The sequence below is a fragment of the Microcaecilia unicolor genome, chromosome 1 (genome assembly GCF_901765095.1).
Source record: "Microcaecilia unicolor chromosome 1, aMicUni1.1, whole genome shotgun sequence".
Classification (NCBI taxonomy): domain Eukaryota; kingdom Metazoa; phylum Chordata; class Amphibia; order Gymnophiona; family Siphonopidae; genus Microcaecilia; species Microcaecilia unicolor.
The window spans coordinates 714347962-714368188 of NC_044031.1; the positions used below are offsets into that span (position 1 = coordinate 714347962).

The 20227-nt window shown below is 42.1% G+C and overlaps 1 protein-coding gene across 1 annotated transcript in view; it reads right to left on the reverse strand.

Moving 5' to 3' along the window:
- Nucleotides 1–13013: 13013 nt before the first annotated feature.
- Nucleotides 13014–20227, reverse strand: part of LOC115461704 (aromatase) — an 85170-nt gene continuing 77956 nt past the window's right edge. The window contains exon 9 of the mRNA XM_030191736.1: nt 13014–13286. Within this exon, the coding sequence (XP_030047596.1) occupies nt 13014–13286 (273 nt within the window). The remainder of the gene's footprint in view (nt 13287–20227) is intronic.

Sequence of the window (20227 nt, forward strand, 5' to 3'; positions counted from 1 at the left end):
GGGCAGAGTCGAAGCAGAGCTGGGAGTCCTGTGGGCATCGGCAATATAAAGTGTTGGTGCCCACATAATTAACTGAACACGTTGGAGAGCATATAATGCTGTCCTAACTATGACCAATTAGCTATGTGGGTATGCTGACCCCAGCTGACTAAATATTGACCCCCCTATTTTCTCTTGTTTGGCCCAGAGAAACACAAACTTTAAAATGGACTTATTTTTACAATCACTTTACAGAATCTTTTGAGGACACCAATGGTTTTAAAAGGTGTTGGAAATTGTATTTGAGTGACTGTGAATAATCCCTTTGTACCCAGAAGCTATGCTGCCCCTCCCCCCCCATTGGAAAATCCTTCCTTACTCTGCATCATCTAAGGTGGCTCCATATCTTCTACACAGAATGACCAGGGAAAGTGGGCTAATAGAAGTATTGAGGAGACAATTGCCAGGTCAAGAAATTAATGAAATAAAAAGGAATTTGATTCAGCTTGTTACAAGACCATTTGGAAATAGTCTCTGGCACTCAGGGAAAACAACAATCTCCATGCTACCTCCATGGTATAGCACTGGATGTCTCACAGAACTGCTAATCACTGCAGGCTTGTGCTGCCATGGAGCGGGCTCCCAATTCATTTCCCAAATCAAGCCTTCTATACCCCGAGATGCTGGGGCTGGAGATGTTGCTGAGGTAATATTCACATCTCCTGGGCTTGAGTCATGGTTATCATAGAGGATGATACCTGGTGCTCAGGTTCTGGAAGGAACAGTGGAGCATGGCCTCTGATCTTAAGGCTATAGCTACATGGATAGACTAGGAATTGCGGGAGGGTCTTTTCAATAGGGGAAAGTTCTCCATGTAGCTGTGAATGAAAGGATCCCAATACTGGTTCCAATGGAGCAGCCACTGGTCCCCTTCCTCATGAAAATGAAAAGAATCATTGGTTAAAGGAATGTATTAAGCTGGAAAGCCTAGCATTTATCCTAAGAGAGAACAAAATTGATCAGTGTCTATGAGGCAGAACAAGTGACAGCTCTGTGTCATATCTGGTAGCTGTTGACTCCATGTGGGAGATCTTACGAACTTCAGGGGCAAATGTGACATTTGTAAAATAAATTTTCATCCCAATTGTTTTTGACATTATGCCAAAGAAATGGCATGGATTATTCATTAACTCACCATCTGCTTCTTTTCTAAGGCTATTACAGTGAAGAATGGACAAACATGGATCCATGGAAGAAAATGGTCCACTGAAGGCCTGACATGAAACAGAGTGCTCCAGGGCTCTATTATTGGCAGTATAACTTTAGAATTGGATGGATTCATAAATTATAAAGCAGTATGTTAAGCTTGACAAAAGAGGTGGGGAAAGTGCCAAAAAGAGTCACCTTTCTATTTCAGCTTTCATTTTTCTTTTCTACATCTATCAATTTTACTTGGTATGTTAGATAAAAAAGAAAGAAAGAAAGAAAGAAGCTGAAAGGTACAAGCTGCAAGCATTGCATGATGGTATGTTTCACCAAATGGCTGACAGTGGGTGGTGTAGGCAGAGTGTTAAGGGCTGCAAGGCCAGAAAGTAGCATTTGTCAAGTTGATGGAGTGGGTAGATGAGACTCTGGCTGTACATGGCAAGGAGTAAAGAACACAAGAATATAAGCACTGCCATACTGGGACAGACTAAAGGTCCATCAAGCCCAGTGTCCTGGTTATAAATAGGGATGGGCATTCATTTGCAAAGATATGAGAAAGGTCAACGACATATCCCATGCCCTGAAGAGAGAAGAGGTCTTCCATCTTATGCCTCATCAGTTGTGTAAACTGCAGAAGCTCCACTAAGGTAGGTCAAGCTTATCTTGGAATCTTGCTGGAAAATGTAACTATGGTCTTTAGGGCTACGATAGGCCTGACTGTTTTGAATACTGAAGGACTGAACTTTAATTCTGGGACTCCAGGCCAAAGACCAGCTGTTTATGCTGTCTTTTTGTTTTTTTTTGAGAGTCAGACTAGTGCATGCTGTGGCCAGGCCACAGGGAAAACTGACCTGACTTTTTGCATGTTTATTTCCCCTCACCTGTGAAAGAAACAGGTTAGCCCTCTCCCTCTATATCAATAAACTGCTGTTGTTTTACTTTTAACCCTCTGTGTGGCTGTAGTTATTAAGGGCACAGGCCTGTCCGCTAGCCTCACTTCCACAGCCATTAATTCAGAATATTGAAAGCTGGCCATTTTCCTGCTGGGATAAAAATGGATTTAGTGCGTGGGAAAGACCCACATAAAGACGTGCTAAGGCCACTTTTTTACTGCAGCTAGGTAAAAGGGTCCCATAATGTGCCCTCTTTCAAAAGAGTGTGTATTCAACAGCTTTGCTCCTGTGATTGAGCATTTATAAGCCAGAAAGAAGTGTATATGGACAGCTAAAAAATAGTATTCATTCCACTTTATTAATATCAGATCGTCTATAGAAACTGCTCTTTATCTTCATGACTGAATGAGAAACCCTGACACTATCCTGATGTGCAGTACTGAGTCTTAATGCGATAATAATGTTAACTATGTTTTGGAAAACACATATATCCCAGCAACATAAGAACATAAGAATAGCCATACTGGGTCAAACTGATGGTCCATCTAGTCCAATATCTCGCATCCAACAGTGGCCAAGCCAGGTCACAAGTACCTGATAGAATCCTAAATAGTAGCAAAATTCCATGCTACCAATCCCAGGGCGAGCAGTGGCTTCCCCATGTCTAGCTCAATAGCAGACTATGGATTTTTCCTCCAGGAACTTGTCCAAATCTTTTAAAAACCCAGATAAGCTAATTACTTATACCACATTCTCTGGTATCGAGTTCCAGAACTTAACTATTTAATGAATGAAAAATATTTCCTATTATTCGTTTAAAAATTATTACCATGTAATTTCATGAAGTGTTTTTTGAAAGAGTAAAAAAATCGATTCACTTCTACTTGTTGTACACCAGTGTTTCCCAAGTCTGGTCCTGGAGTACCCCTTGCCAGTCAGGTTTTTCAGAATATCCACACTGAAAAGAGATTTGCATGTAATGGAGGCAGTATTTGCAAATCAAGTTCATGCATATTTGTTGTGGATATCCTGACTGGCAAGGGGCACTCCAGGACTGGACTTGGGAAACACTGTTCCTACACCACTCAGGATTTTGTAGACCTCTTATCATAGTCTCCCTCAGCCATCTCTTTTCCAAGCTGAAGAGCCCCTAACTGCTGAAGTCTTGCCTCATATTATAATGCATAATGCTTAAAATGGAGTAGAATGGGGTCACCCTTTTGGGGCAGCTTTCAGTATGTATAGGGCATAGGTTATCTTCTGTTTTATTTTTAAAGATAAGACCTCCTTGGACTAGAAAATATCCTCCTGGGGTTTCACTTCAGAGTGATTGTCTATGCATCCGCATCTTGTATAGAGTTCTGCTACATTAAAATGAGTTCACAGAATTTAAATTACATTTTTTTTCCTCAGGGCTGAATTAGAAGTGGAAGTCCATAGCAATGCAGCCACCCACAAAATTCCTTTATGATTCCATCTTGGCACTGCTCAACCTGGACTGCAGAGAAAACAAGATGATTCAGACTAGCCTTAATATTTGTATATATTGGCTAGAGCAAATCTGAGTAATGCTTTCTTGGTAATTAGCTTTGCAATGAACAGAATGATAATTGGCACTGAATCCCATTGCTCTGTTGGTTCAGTTTTACTCTAATGAGCACACTTGCTGAGGAAATGTAGTTTCTGAAGCATTTCAGATGGTTCTTGTAGGAAAAGTCTTAACAAATGTAAGGAGCACTGCCTGGCCTGTGTCCTATTCATCAGGGATTGTCTGAATTGTTTGGATCAGGATCTGGTGTGGGTACAGCACAAGGACAGCCTTACCCTTCTTAATAGATAACATTAGATTAAGTTTGGACAAGGGGACATCCTCAAAGTTGTCTGCAGGATCAATGGGCTGCTTTTTACACCCCATGAGGTTGTGAAGTCAGTGGGGGAAAAGGTTAATTAGCAGTTTGAATATTGTTTTATCCGGGGGCACTGAAGTTAGATTGGTTATCTTTGAGCGCTGCTAAAACAGAGATCCTATGGAGTAGGGACTCCTTTTTGGGACTGGTGTGAGGGTTGTTAGATCTGGATTTTAGCCTGGAAATATAATTTCACTGCATTAAAAAAAGGCTCTGACTGGATCCTAACATTTGATCTATGTAAGTAATATCTGTTTTAAAATAATTATTGCCTACATGCGTCACTCCTCTGAACCTCACAGCATTACACCCACTCAGTAACATTATTATTAATTAATGAGTGCAACCCAAAAAATTAATTGGGGCCAAGAAGTACAATTGCTTTCTGTTTATATGGATGTTTTCTCAAAGATATAAACTGTATCACTTTAATTGGTTGGTATTTTCTCTTTGTCATATAGGACCGATATTCAGACTGCGGGAATTAGCTGGAATGTCTCCCGTGGTCAGTGGTGAACCAGGAAATTCAATGCCAGGCCATATCCGGCAACCAACATTGAATTTCTGTTCTTTTTGGCTGCTATGTCCATAGCCGGTTAAGCCAATATTCATCGGCTGACCGGCTAACTTATAGCAGCCAAAGATAGACTCACATAAATAGCAGGTCCATCTGGCTGCTAAACTTAGCTGGTCAGCTAATGAATATTGGCACAAATAATCTATGTTGCACGACATAGACAGTGACCGGACTAGCCACTAAGGGCCTGATTCTATATATGTCTCCTAAAATTAACATGCGTTAGGCAATCACACCTAAGCATATTCTAAATACCACTCGTAAATCTACACGTGGTATTTAGAATACGCTTAGGCATAGTTCATATGACAAAATCTAGGTGTGCCCATTTACGCCAACGAAAAGCTGCTATAAATCCCTGCGCATAGATTTACGCGGACTAGCCCATATTTTATAACAACGCATGTAGATTTTGGAACACCCACGAAATGCCCATTTCCATGCTCCTAAGCACGCCCCTTTTTGCCTGCGCATGTTAGAATTTAGGTGCAGCACATTACAGAATATGCTTAGCAATGTATGAGCGTAAATTCTAATTTTTGCCAATTAGTGCTTGTTATTGTTTGTTAAGAGCTGCTAATAATACTGATTGGCTTGTTAAAACAATCTGCACGCATAGTTATAGAATATGCCTAGATTTACGCACAGAATCACACATAACTCTAGGCGTGCTATATAGAATCTGGGGGTAGGCGCTATCAGTATCAATTGTTCTTCTATTGTTAGTTGTTGTTCTTCCCCACTGTTTCATTCCCCTTAACGATATCTGGACCTTGTTTTAACTTAACTCCTCACAATGTAACCATAACTGTGTTGTAACAAATTGTACTTCCATCATTACAATGTATTGTAAGCCACACTGAGCCCGCAAATAGGTGGGAAAATGTGGGATACAAAAGCAATAAAATAAATAAATAAATCATTGAGCCAAGATAGTTGGCTATCTTGAGCTGAATATTATTGCTTAGCTGGCTCAAGGATATTTAACTGGCCAGGAGCTGTTGCTGGCTGGTTAAATAGCATTTATCTATTTAGATTTTGCTCACACTTTTTTCAGTAGTAGCTCAAGGTGAGTTACATTCAGGTACACTGGATATTTCTCTGTCCCAGGAGGGCTCACAATCTAAGTTTGTACCTGAGGCAATGGAGGGTTAAGTGACTTGCCCAAGATCACAAGGAGCAGCAGTGGGATGGCCACCTCTGGATTGCAAGACTGGTGCTCTAACCACTAGGCCACTCCTCCACTCTATGCCCTTAAGAATGTAATAGTGAAGTAAAGATTGAGTCCAACTGTATCAGCTCAGCCTGACCTACCCCTTGTTTCCCCATGCTCCCCTCCAGCACCATGACTCATCTCAAGGGGTCTAGGGTGTGATGCCTCTTAAACTTCTGTCTTCAAAATAGTGCAGGCTGATCCCTAGTGGTAGTACCAGAGATTGCCAAATAAGGGTGCATGTCTTATTTTCAAAATACTATTTGGAATGGCACCTGAATATATGCTTGACTTGATTGAACAATCCCTGAGAAATGCAAGTCCAGAAACCAGAGGCTACCTACTTCTTCACCTACCCAACTGCAGAAACATAATCTATAAAACCATCTACACAGCAGGATTTAGCTACCTGTGCTCCAAATGGTGGAACTCAATACCAAAAGCCACAAGAAGCATCACAAACTATCTTCAGTTCAGGAAAGAAAAGAAAACCTACCTCTTCAAAAAATTCTATAGCTAACTACATAAGTCACCAACATCCAAACCCTACAAATCTACCTCATCAAAACTCATCAGACAACCACACAACACAAACTTTCATCATACCTCTATCAACGTCTCATCCCTATCAACGCCGCACCTCTACAAATCACCTCATCAATACTTTTCAAACAATTACATAAATCACCATCCTACCACCCTAAAACTACCTTTCCAAAAATTCTATAGACAAAAACAGAGACTACATCTCTGAAAATTCTATAGAGAAATATATAAGCCACTTTGAACCAAAACTTGTTTTTGGATAACAATGGGATGCAAGAATGCATAAATAAATAAATAAAAATTATTTGACAATCTGTCCTAGTCTTAGCACCACAAGCATACTGCTGGGGTCAGACTGGGTTATTTTGAAGCCAGCAAGCTAAGGGGTAGGAGCAAGTGGGATTTGCACCAACCTCCATGGCCCCCCAGACCACTTGGGGTGAATTCAGGGAATGGGGGAGTGAGCCAGGCTGACTATACCTTCACTTCATTATTACTTGTTAAGGGCTGGGATTTGGGGGGAAGGGGAGTATCAGGCCCTCTTGGCCACCAGGGTGCTGAGGTCTCTCCAATTTGGGCATGTGAAGAGCACTTTTTATTGATCGCTTGAAAAAAAATAACTACAGTTCTACTTTTTGAGTGAAAATGGATTCTGTGAAACCTTTTCATGTGTCAATGCATTAATGAGCTGCTTTGCATGATTCTGCTTGACATCAGTTCATTCATGCCAAATTTACATAATATTCAGTGAAAAGAACTTTGCTTGAAAGTTTATTACAGGAATGTACTTTTGGAATTTTTAATGTTTCGGGTGTTTTTCCTTATTTGTATGTGAAATGCACTTTTGCAAAGTCATTTTGCACTTTAGTGTATAGGTCCCATGGTTTGTACATGTTACAGTAGAGCGGAATAATTTCCCTTTGATTTTCCATTTATCATTATGGGCAGAAAACAAAATGCAGAAGACAAAATGAACATAGACCTGGCTCACCAAAATTGCCAACCACTGTATCAATGATGATGGTGGTGATAAGATGTAGTGGTAGAAATATGAGTTTGCTTGCAAAGATAAAGTGAATCAAGTACAACCATGAGCTTGTGATGTAAGACCGAACGAGAAAAGATATGATTGTATGTTATTATAGGCTTAGTATAAGAAGAGATGCTGTACAACTTCTTCAGCATAATGTTTGCACTACATTAGACCAAAGCAAGTTTACAAAAACAAAGTTGTCATCCCTGTTGGGAAAAGTATCATTGGTCTTTTATACTTTCCCACTGTAATTTTTATATTCTACACCACCTTGTTCTACAAGTGGACATGTATATCCACTCCTACCATAGCTGAGATAATATTTAACCATCTCTCTGACCTCATGTGCAACTTTCTTTAAATCAGTCACCTTACTTTCTAACTCTTTTTACGCTCTTACCAATCTATATGTTACATCTTTGCTTTACCCTTCACTATCAATTAAAATGTTGACATTGCAAGTTCTATACCATGCCATACTCTGTATTGTTATTTGAATATTTTTACTGCTGTAATTGCCTATTGCTCATGTTTGATCTGTTCTTACTGTACACCGCCTTGAATGAATTCCTTCAAAAAGGCAGTAAATAAATCCTAATAACTAACTAAGGGCTCTGTTTACTAAGGTGAGCTAGAAATTTTTGCACGTGCACAAAATTAGCACACACTAACTGTGTAGGTGCGCATAGGAATATTGTGGGCACCTACACAGTTAGCGTTTGCTAAAAGCACTAACGCACCTCTAGCACGGCTTAGTAAACAGGGCCCTAACTAAATAAAGTTAGTGAAAGTGGTATAGCAAGTATATTGAAATAAATAAATGTAAAAAATGCTTTGGTTGCATCTTAAAATTAAATACATCAAAGACAGAGGATATTTCAAGTTAGATTTCATATTCTTGCCAGTGTCCTGGTCTCTAAAGAAATAATGTGCTCTTATATGACTGCAGCAATGCTTTAGTCCAACCACAGACTAGTGTGAATGTCCTCAATTTCAACGGATTTGGGAGACACATACATGGTGCATATAGCTTGGGTAAATTGAGGTTTATAGGCAGGTATGTAGCTGTAGTGGAATGTAATAAAGGAAGATCTGTGGTCGCTCCTGCACAGATCTAATTTAAAATGAATTCCAGCTGCATTAAGGTCTTCACAAGAATTAATTGTTCTGGAAATCAGAGAATGAAACAATAAAGGAAATCAAAGCCTGAATCTTGATGTTTTTGATAAGGTTTTATTATAATTGCATCTTTAAAATGGTTATAACCTTCTTCACTGGCATTATATATTAACAGACTCCAAATGACACAATCAAAATTATGGAATTGCAATTTTATGTACAAACAAAATATTATGTGAGTCTGAACTTGTGATTAAAAATCAGTCCTGTACAAAATCTTGTTTCTCAGAGTTGAAGAACTCAAATCATAGCATATTTATTTTCTATGAACTCTTTTTGGCTTTATATTTTCTTACATTTTATCTCTCTTTCCATTTTTAAAAAAATTTAAACTAGGAGTGAATAGAGAGTTAGTGCCCAAAACATTGATTATCATTTTCTTTCTTGTCTTATCACCCACTGAGTATTATTATTATTAAAAAAAAAGGGCCCTGTTTACTATGCCGCACTGTAGGTACGCAAACATTTTAGATACGCAAACATTTTAGTGTGCACTAAAAGGTTTGTGCGCCTACAAAGCTGCTTAGTAAAGAGCGCCCTAAGTAAATAATGTTGAAAATAAATAGTCATAGTCAGCAGCATGTCATTATTCTTCCCTCAGTCATGGGTGGGTGTTTGGGTGCCTGCAAAGACTATCCTTAAAACTGTGTATATGCTGCACAGGCTATTTTTCGTACTGAACCTATGAAATCATTAGGGTTGTGTACAGAATTTTCTTTTTCATTTTGCTCTGTTTTGTTTTTTTTCATTTTGCTTTGTTTCTGGATTACTTTTCTTTTTTGTACTTTGGGTTTTTTTTTTTTTTACTTGTTTCATTAAACAAAATGAAACAAACAAACAAACAAACAAAAAAAGATCAGGCTTGGTTGTCCACAAAAATAAAACAAATCCAAAAAATATCAATCAATACATAAATTAAATTATCCCGAGCCCTCTCCAGATCCCCCAAACCTCTTACTTCATGTGTGCATATAAAGTCACCAACTGACTTGAGGCTGGCACCAGTCTGAAAATCTACCATTTAACAAAATGGTGCTGGCCTCATGTTGGTCTGTGACATTAGGTTATATGGCAGAATTTCAAAATGCATCACTCTTCAATTAGCAGCTCCATTGTCTATTACGACTGGCGATCACTCCTGCGCTGTGAAGACCACTCATAGTATAAATAGCTAGGGGGGGGCCCTTTTACAAAGGCGTGCTGAAAAATGGCTTGCGGTAGTGTAGGTGCGAGTTTTGGACGCATGCCGATCCATTCATAGTGTGTCTGTAAAAAAGGCCTCTTTTTTTTTTGCCAAAAATGGACATGCGGCAAAATCAAAATTGCTGTGCGTCCATTTTGGGTCTGAGACCTTACCACCAGCCGTTGACCTAGTGGTAAAGAATCTGCACGCGTCCGTTATGCATGCCAGAAAATAAAAAATATTTTTCAGACACATGTAGCAGATGTGCACCAAAATTGAAATTACCGCAAGGGCCATGCAGTAACTATGTGGTAACTCCAATTTGGCATGCATTTGGTGCGCTTAGGTGCCTACGGCGCTTAGTAAAAGAGCCCCTAGGAGTGACTGAGTGTGTGTGTGTGTGTGTGTGTGTGGGGGGGGGGGGGGGTCAGAAGAAGGCCTTTTGGGTTGGAAGCAAAGTTTATTTTAAAACTAATCAAAATGAAAATGCCTGAAATTCAATTTGTGTTTTTTTAGTTTCATTTTATTAACAAAACAAAATAGGAAATTTTGCCGAAAATTTCTATTTCGTTTCCAGCATGGCATGCTGCCCATAAAAAAAATCTAATTAACTTTAGGCGCTACTTAAAATGATGATTTTGATACCCTGACAAACTAAGGGCTTTTACAAAGTGGTGCTACCGATTAGCAGCATGCTGAATGCAGAGAAGACCATTCAATTCCCATGGGTAGTGCCGCTTTGTAAAAGAAGCCCTAAATAAATACTTCAGAAATATTTCATAGCAAAAACATTCATGTAAAATAGGAAGTTTGAAAAGTGAAACATTCAACAGCACAATCAAAATGACAGAAGGTTGCCTACAGTTTGATACTGCTGGCTTTACCTAAAACACTTTGAAGGGCTCAAGACTTTATATATGCATCAATACATTATACATGCATACTTTACATATAAATACATATCTACATAGAGGGCAATTTTCAAACTGTCTGCATTACCACAAAACCTTGGGGTATTTTTTTTTACCCCTGCTGTTTGAGCCACTATTCAAGAAGAAACACATGCGTACTTTGAAAATGGCCCAGGGGAACCCACTGAGATTTGGCCATTTTTCTTTCTTGCAAATACTTTTCCAATCATCACAGCGCTCACAGTTTTGAAAATCCAAAGCTATGGGTATTGTTTCATGTACCTACTTAACTTTTCTATTACAGTGTGCAGGTAAAAGTATGCGCATTAACACCCACAGAACTGCCAAGTTACCCATTCCAGGAGTGAGTCTTTTTGGCCTGTCCTGGATTTAAACTTACATCTAAAAGAAGTGTAGTAGTTGTAGTCCATGATTCTATCCATTGAAATCAGTGCTGTAGGTCCCACAATGCACCAGGATGAGGATGGCAGAAATCCAGGACTGGCCAAAAAGTCTCCATCCTGGAATGGGCAACTTGGCAGCTGTGCACCCATTTTAGACAGAATGTAGAAATCAGAATTGATAAGTCCAGGTCAGGATGCATCCAGTTCCGGTTTTATTTTAGACAAGGATCTGCCAGCCTTTTCTAAAATACATGCAGGAATGCATGTTGTAGTGTATAGGATGTGCCTGGTCTCCCTGTTGTCTTTTTCATACCTGATTGCCACTATGAAATACTATTTGAGGGGGAAAGAATTTACCTTGGTAGCTGATTATGTGCCCTTTAAATGGTTGCAGCATGGAGAAGGAGGGAGTGTAATGACCAAGAGGGTAGATCCCTTAGGTCCCTATTTACTAAGCTGTGCTAAGGGCACGCTAGCATTTTTAGTGCATGCTAAATGCTAAAAACACCCATATATTCCTATGGGCTTCTCTAGTGATTAGCACGCACTAAAAAGGTTCAAAACCTTTTCCAAGAATGCTTAGTTCTTTGTAGGGGGAACTAAAAATTGGTAACCCTACCTTTTCTGAAACAGGGAATACACTTGTAGATTTTGACTCCATCCAAGTCTGCTCCAAGCCCTGTCCAAACCACACTCCCTTGCCATCTTCACATAGTGCAGATTTACAAACTGGGTCTTACTTGTCAAAGTCTGTGTATATTTTTACCTCCATAAAGTGTGGTCAGTTTTCAGACAACCAAATAATTCAAAAATCCCTGCTCAACATGCTGACAAACATGTGACCACTACATGAAAGTAGTGCTAAAACCACTGGCTTGTAGTGACTCTGTCCGACATACTGTGACCATTCACATTTTTGCAGTGGAGTTTTTTTTTATAACATTTTTTTCTCCACTTGACAAAAAATATAATACAAGTGGAGAAGAAAAAAAGCCAAATAGCATAACCCCCCCCCCCCCCCCCCAACAAACTCCAAAGGTACTATCACAGGCACACTCCCTGTCATGGTACCTTCTGTAGTCCCTGTTGTTAAGACTTTGTAGCCTTGTAGCGCTATAGAAATGATAAAAATGATAAGTAGTACTAGTAGAGGGGGTGTTTAGCTCTGAGGCTATACTCCCCCCCCTTTTTCATTTGTGTGTGCTGATTTTTGCACTGCTTTTGTGTAGTGGTCACGTTTGCCAGCAAGTTGAGCATGGAATTTTGAATTATTTGGTAGTCTGCCCTGTTCCCTCTGTGGATTATTGCAGTTTTCAGGTAAACCCATTTATGCAGACAAAATGCTTTTTTTACTCAAGGAGAGTGCTTTGAAAACTGCCTTCTGTACCATCCATCTTCTACTGTAAGCTCTCTGGGGACAGGGAAATATCTGCTGTACCTGAATGTAGCTCAGCTTTGGAAAAGGTGAGTAATTCAATCTCAAATCCAACTGTGCACATCACAGTGAAGAGCAGGTGCATTTTTCACTCAGGGATCACCTCCATTCTTAAAGCTGAGACATGCACATTGCTTTATTCTGAAGGTTGCGGCTGGTACAAAGCACCTATGCACGCTACACACACACACACCACCACAAAGCATTTATGGCCACTGTCATCTGCTTTTACTGTGAGTAGGTTTTCATTGGAAAAGTATTTGCAAAGATTTGAACAGGTCATCAACGTGACCTAAACATGACCCACCAACATCTCCGTTTAAAGTGGCTGAACGTCTACTTGTTGTAGAAGCATGTGCAAACCTTAAGCCTCATTGAGGGAGAACAATTTTTAGACAGCCGATTAATGTGGGTGAAATGCTTCTAATCCATAAAAATCACTTTTAAAATCGACCTCTATATTTCTTACAGATGTGATACCGAAGAGAAAAAAAATCCCGTAGAATGAAAACTTATGTAACATGTACCATTGTGTTTAAATATATATTTAAAGCTCATTTAGTTCTGTTCTTTTACTAGCCTCGCAATTTTCCACGTTTCTTGGAAGGAAAACCATTTCCAGACAGGATTGTGTTTCATTAGGATGTACGGATAAATCGTTGTTATTCTGAAGGTTTTCCAGACGCTGTCCTCTCAATGTCTGCACTCTGTATCTTTTCAAAAGGGTCACCAGGATTGACTTCATCATCACCACTGCAATATACTTGCCTGCACAGGCACGAGGGCCAAAGCCAAATGGTTGAAAGTAACGATGAGGAACCTGCAGGAGCCATTGAAACAATTTATCATGCACATTCAAAGGAATGGCAAAAATATTTTACAGAGAAACAGATATCTGGCAAAGAAAAAGAGGAAGGGTCCTATAGAAACATAGATGAAAGAGGAGCAGGGATGACCAAGGGGAAGGATGATAACTCCAGAGTCCACCAGATTCAAAAGGTTTATTATTGGACTCATTTTCGAAAGAGAAGAATGCCCATCTTTTGACATAAATCGGAAGATGGACGTCCTTCTCACAGAAATGTCCAAATCGGTATAATCGAAAGCCGATTTCAGACGTCCCCAACTGCACTCTGTCGCAGGGACGGCCAAAGTTCAAGGAGCGTGTTGGAGGCATAGTGAAGGCGGGACTTGGGTATGCCTAACACTTGGACGTCCTTGACCCATAATCGAAAAAAAGGACATCCCTGATGAGCACTTGGATGTTTTCACCTGGACCTGCTTTTTCTGACAACTAAGGCACAAAAAGGTGCCCAAAATGACCAGATGACCACCAGAGAGAATCGGGGATGACTTCCCATTACTCCCCCAGTGGTCACTAACCCCCTCCCACCCTCAAAAAACATCTGTAAAAATATGTTGTGCCAGCCTCAGATGTCATACTCAGGTCCATGACAGCAGTATGCAGGTCCCTGGAACAGTTTTAGTGGGTGAGTGTACTTCAGACAGGCAGACCCAGCACCCCCCCCCCCACCTGTTATGCTTGTGGAGGAAACAGCGAGCCCTCCAAAACCCACTGTACCCATACAGTGGGGGAAATAAGTATTTGATCCCTTGCTGATTTTGTAAGTTTGCCCACTGACAAAGACATGAGCAGCCCATAATTGAAGGGTAGGTTATTGGTAACAGTGAGAGATAGCACATCACAAATTAAATCCGGAAAATCACATTGTGGAAAGTATATGAATTTATTTGCATTCTGCAGAGGGAAATAAGTATTTGATCCCTCTGGCAAACAAGACCTAATACTTGGTGGCAAAACCCTTGTTGGCAAGCACAGCGGTCAGACGTCTTCTGTAGTTGATGATGAGGTTTGCACACATGTCAGGAGGAATTTTGGTCCACTCCTCTTTGCAGATCATCTCTAAATCATTAAGAGTTCTGGGCTGTCGCTTGGCAACTCGCAGCTTCAGCTCCCTCCATAAGTTTTCAATGGGATTAAGGTCTGGTGACTGGCTAGGCCACTCCATGACCCTAATGTGCTTCTTCCTGAGCCACTCCTTTGTTGCCTTGGCTGTATGTTTTGGGTCATTGTCGTGCTGGAAGACCCAGCCACGACCCATTTTTAAGGCCCTGGCGGAGGGAAGGAGGTTGTCACTCAGAATTGTACGGTACATGGCCCCATCCATTCTCCCATTGATGCGGTGAAGTAGTCCTGTGCCCTTAGCAGAGAAACACCCCCAAAACATAACATTTCCACCTCCATGCTTGACAGTGGGGACGGTGTTCTTTGGGTCATAGGCAGCATTTCTCTTCCTCCAAACACGGCGAGTTGAGTTCATGCCAAAGAGCTCAATTTTTGTCTCATCTGACCACAGCACCTTCTCCCAATCACTCTCGGCATCATCCAGGTGTTCACTGGCAAACTTCAGACGGGCCGTCACATGTGCCTTCCGGAGCAGGGGGACCTTGCGGGCACTGCAGGATTGCAATCCGTTATGTCGTAATGTGTTACCAATGGTTTTCGTGGTGACAGTGGTCCCAGCTGCCTTGAGATCATTGACAAGTTCCCCCCTTGTAGTTGTAGGCTGATTTCTAACCTTCCTCATGATCAAGGATACCCCACGAGGTGAGATTTTGCGTGGAGCCCCAGATCTTTGTCGATTGACAGTCATTTTGTACTTCTTCCATTTTCTTACTATGGCACCAACAGTTGTCTCCTTCTCGCCCAGCGTCTTACTGATGGTTTTGTAGCCCATTCCAGCCTTGTGCAGGTCTATGATCTTGTCCCTGACATCCTTAGACAGCTCCTTGCTCTTGGCCATTTTGTAGAGGTTAGAGTCTGACTGATTCACTGAGTCTGTGGACAGGTGTCTTTCATACAGGTGACCATTGCCGACAGCTGTCTGTCATGCAGGTAACGAGTTGATTTGGAGCATCTACCTGGTCTGTAGGGGCCAGATCTCTTACTGGTTGGTGGGGGATCAAATACTTATTTCCCTCTGCAGAATGCAAATAAATTCATATACTTTCCACAATGTGATTTTCCGGATTTAATTTGTGATGTGCTATCTCTCACTGTTACCAATAACCTACCCTTCAATTATGGGCTGCTCATGTCTTTGTCAGTGGGCAAACTTACAAAATCAGCAAGGGATCAAATACTTATTTCCCCCACTGTATCTAGGTGCCCCCTTCACCCGTAAGGGCTATGGTAGTGATGTACAGTTGTGGGGAGTGGGTTTTGGGGAGCTCAGCATACAAGGTAAAGGAAGCATTTTATGAAGTCCATTGCAGTGCCCCCTAGGTTGCCCGGTTGGTGTCCTGGCATGTCTGGGGGACCAGTGCACTACAAATACTGGCTCCTCCCATGACCAAATGGCTTGCAGCTGGTCATTTCTGAGATGGACGTCCTTGGTTTCGTTTATCGCTGAAAATCAGAAACGACCAAGTCTAGTGATGACCATCCCTAAGGATGACCAAATTTCAGGATTTGGGCATCCCTGACCGTATTATCGAAACGAAAGATGGACGTCCATCTTGTTTCGCAAATACAGGTTTCCCCGCCCCTGGATTGGGACGTTTTGCAAGGACGTCCAAATCGAAACTTGGACGTCCCTTTCGAAAATGCCCCTCCATACAGTGGTGGAAATAAGTATTTGATCCCTTGCTGAATTTGTAAGTTTGCCCACTGACAAAGACATGAGCAGCCCATAATTGAAGGGTAGGTTATTGGTAACAGTGAGAGATAGCACATCACAAATTAAATCCGGAAAATCACATTGTGGAAAGTATATGAATTTATTTGCATTCTGCAGAGGGAAATAAGTATTTGATCCCCCACCAACCAGTAAGAGATCTGGCCCCTACAGACCAGGTAGATGCTCCAAATCAACTCGTTACCTGCATGACAGACAGCTGTCGGCAATGGTCACCTGTATGAAAGACACCTGTCCACAGACTCAGTGAATCAGTCAGACTCTAACCTCTACAAAATGGCCAAGAGCAAGGAGCTGTCTAAGGATGTCAGGGACAAGATCATAGACCTGCACAAGGCTGGAATGGGCTACAAAACCATCAGTAAGACGCTGGGCGAGAAGGAGACAACTGTTGGTGCCATAGTAAGAAAATGGAAGAAGTACAAAATGACTGTCAATCGACAAAGATCTGGGGCTCCACGCAAAATCTCACCTCGTGGGGTATCCTTGATCATGAGGAAGGTTAGAAATCAGCCTACAACTACAAGGGGGGAACTTGTCAATGATCTCAAGGCAGCTGGGACCACTGTCACCACGAAAACCATTGGTAACACATTACGACATAACGGATTGCAATCCTGCAGTGCCCGCAAGGTCCCCCTGCTCCGGAAGGCACATGTGACGGCCCGTCTGAAGTTTGCCAGTGAACACCTGGATGATGCCGAGAGTGATTGGGAGAAGGTGCTGTGGTCAGATGAGACAAAAATTGAGCTCTTTGGCATGAACTCAACTCGCCGTGTTTGGAGGAAGAGAAATGCTGCCTATGACCCAAAGAACACCGTCCCCACTGTCAAGCATGGAGGTGGAAATGTTATGTTTTGGGGGTGTTTCTCTGCTAAGGGCACAGGACTACTTCACCGCATCAATGGGAGAATGGATGGGGCCATGTACCGTACAATTCTGAGTGACAACCTCCTTCCCTCCGCCAGGGCCTTAAAAATGGGTCGTGGCTGGGTCTTCCAGCACGACAATGACCCAAAACATACAGCCAAGGCAACAAAGGAGTGGCTCAGGAAGAAGCACATTAGGGTCATGGAGTGGCCTAGCCAGTCACCAGACCTTAATCCCATTGAAAACTTATGGAGGGAGCTGAAGCTGCGAGTTGCCAAGCGACAGCCCAGAACTCTTAATGATTTAGAGATGATCTGCAAAGAGGAGTGGACCAAAATTCCTCCTGACATGTGTGCAAACCTCATCATCAACTACAGAAGACGTCTGACCGCTGTGCTTGCCAACAAGGGTTTTGCCACCAAGTATTAGGTCTTGTTTGCCAGAGGGATTAAATACTTATTTCCCTCTGCAGAATGCAAATAAATTCATATACTTTCCACAATGTGATTTTCCGGATTTAATTTGTGATGTGCTATCTCTCACTGTTACCAATAACCTACCCTTCAATTATGGGCTGCTCATGTCTTTGTCAGTGGGCAAACTTACAAAATCAGCAAGGGATCAAATACTTATTTCCACCACTGTATGTTCAAATACGTCAACAAATTGGTTCAAGGCACTCACGATGACCCTACATAGCTATCTTTTGGTATAATAAACCTTTTGTGTCACCGCTCTTCCTCACTGCTCCTCTTTTTCAAAAATTATTTTGGGAAAACCTTGAGGGAAAATATTTTACAAAATGATATTTCACTACAAGAAATCAACTTACTTAGATTTCTCTGGATGCTGTAAAACTACTGAAACAATAGCAATGGCAAAGCATATACAAGGGTCTGTAGTATTATCAAGATAATTTAAACATTACAGTTGTATTAAAAATGGTCCCCCTCTCCCCAATGTTCACCAACATCAGTCAGTGTTTGAAAATGTCAGCTACTGTGCTGAAGTTATACCCAGATATTTAGCTGCAATATCCAGGTATTCACCAGCTTTGAATATTGAGGTATAACGGGCAGCTCCGGGAATTACCTGGATAAGGGTGGTATTCAACGCTGTTATGTGGATAACTTAGAACAGCTTTTTTAATGTCATAATTTATCTGGATAGCTATCCGGAATGGATATTAGCATTGAATGTTGATGGACCCTGAGTAACTCCCGACTCTACACCTGGACCTGGCACAGTGTGAAATGTGAAGATTTTTAGTAGTACTATCTGGAGAATGGTGCTAAAAACCTGGGTATGGTCCCAGTCAGTATTATTTATCTGAGTAGCATTTCCTTCTATCTGGATAAGTAGCTTTGAATATTGGGCCAGGTATTTATATCTGTACACCACCTTGAGTGAATGCTTTCAAAAAGGCAGTGAATAAATCCTAATAAATAAGGGTCCCTTTTACAAAGATGTGTAGGTGCCTATGCACCTCCAACGCGCGTCATATTGGCACTACTGCTCAGCTACCCTATGCCCTGGGCGGTAATCCTATTTTTGGCATGCGCCCAAAACACGGCGGTAATCAGCAGTTGGTGCGCGCTGCATGCTTACTGCCTGGTTAGTGTGTGAGGCCTTACCGCTAAGTCAATGGGTGGCGTTAAGGTCTCAGGCCGAAAATTGACATGTGTTAGTTTTCATTTTGCCGCACGTTCATTTTCTGGCACATTAAGAAATCTCCTTTTTACCAGGTGTGCTTAGGAAATGGACCAGCATGCGTCCAAAACACGTGCTGACACCAGTGCAGGCCACTTTTGGGTGCGCTTTAGTAAAAGGGCCCCTTAATAAATAAATATGTTAGCTCAGTATTTGGGGACAGCTAGGGCCGCCAAGAGACTGAGCCGGGCCCAGGGCAAGGCTACACCCCCCCAGGATTGCCACCGCCGCCCCCCCCCAGGATCGCCCCTCCCACCTCTCAATAGCTACTGCTGTCACCTCCCTCTCCTGCTCCCAAGACACCGGTGCCACAGTTCCCAGTCTCCACCTACCTACCCTCTGCTCCCTTCTGCCTGCCATCTGACCACCCTCATTTAAATTAAAAAAAAAAATCTCTAAAGCAGCAGCGAAGCGCCTTCTCTGTGAAAGCAGCAGATCGCCTCGGGCGGGCCTTCCCTCACTGTGTCCCGCCCTCATGGAAATAGGAAGTTACATCAGAGGAGGGCGGGACACAGTGAGGGAAGGCCCACAAGAGGCGATCTGCCGCTTTCGCAGAGAAGGTGCTGCGCTGCTGCTTTAGAGATTTTTTTTTAAAATGCAGGGGGTCGGATGACATGCGGAAGGAAGCTGAGGGTAGGCAGGTGGAGATGGGACTGCGGCACCAGTGGCCTGGGAGCAGAAGAGGGTGAGAGACGCCGGCGCCAGGCCCTCCTTGGTGGCCCGGGCCCAGGGAATTTTGCCTCCCCCCCGCCCCTCCCCTCTCCGCGGCCCTGGGGACAGCACGTCTGCTTCCTGGATACACCAGAACTGGTGACACTGATTCAAACTGAAGGAAAGCAGTCTCAGTTATTGTGCAACAGCAACACCTACTGATGGAATTCCATAATTTCAAGGTTCTGGAAGAAGCCATGATGCACGGCCTCAATCCAAGGACTCGCACTACTGTGCAAGTTGGGAGGGCATCCACAATAGGGGACAAATCCCTGGGTAGTTTGAATGAGTGCTCTTGGCAGCAGATCCAAGCCACAGTTTAAAATGAGCATAAGGAAGTTGATAGTGATCCCTCTAAAAGGTGTATAAATCCAGGTCAGCATTTAGATAGTGCCTGATGTCATTTGACTTGTCTACCCTTGCTCTTCTTACTTTAATACTGATGCGTTTTGTTTGATAGTCCACATAAAAAAAAAAGTTAAGTTCAACTTGTTGTTATTAGTTCTTTTGATATGGATCCCCCCCCCCCCTTTTTTTGATTCTGTGGATTCTTTTAGTATCCTTTACCTTTTGAAACACAAGGGTTTTTCTGTCTGTGATGATAACCCCCTCCGATGTTAGAAGAGTACCACGGCTCTCAATGTGAAGCCTTGTATATATATATATATAGGCTGGATAAATCCCTCCTCTCAGTACCCTTCTCCACCCTTCTCCACCAACCTTCCTGAACCCTTACGCCAAGCCCCCTCCC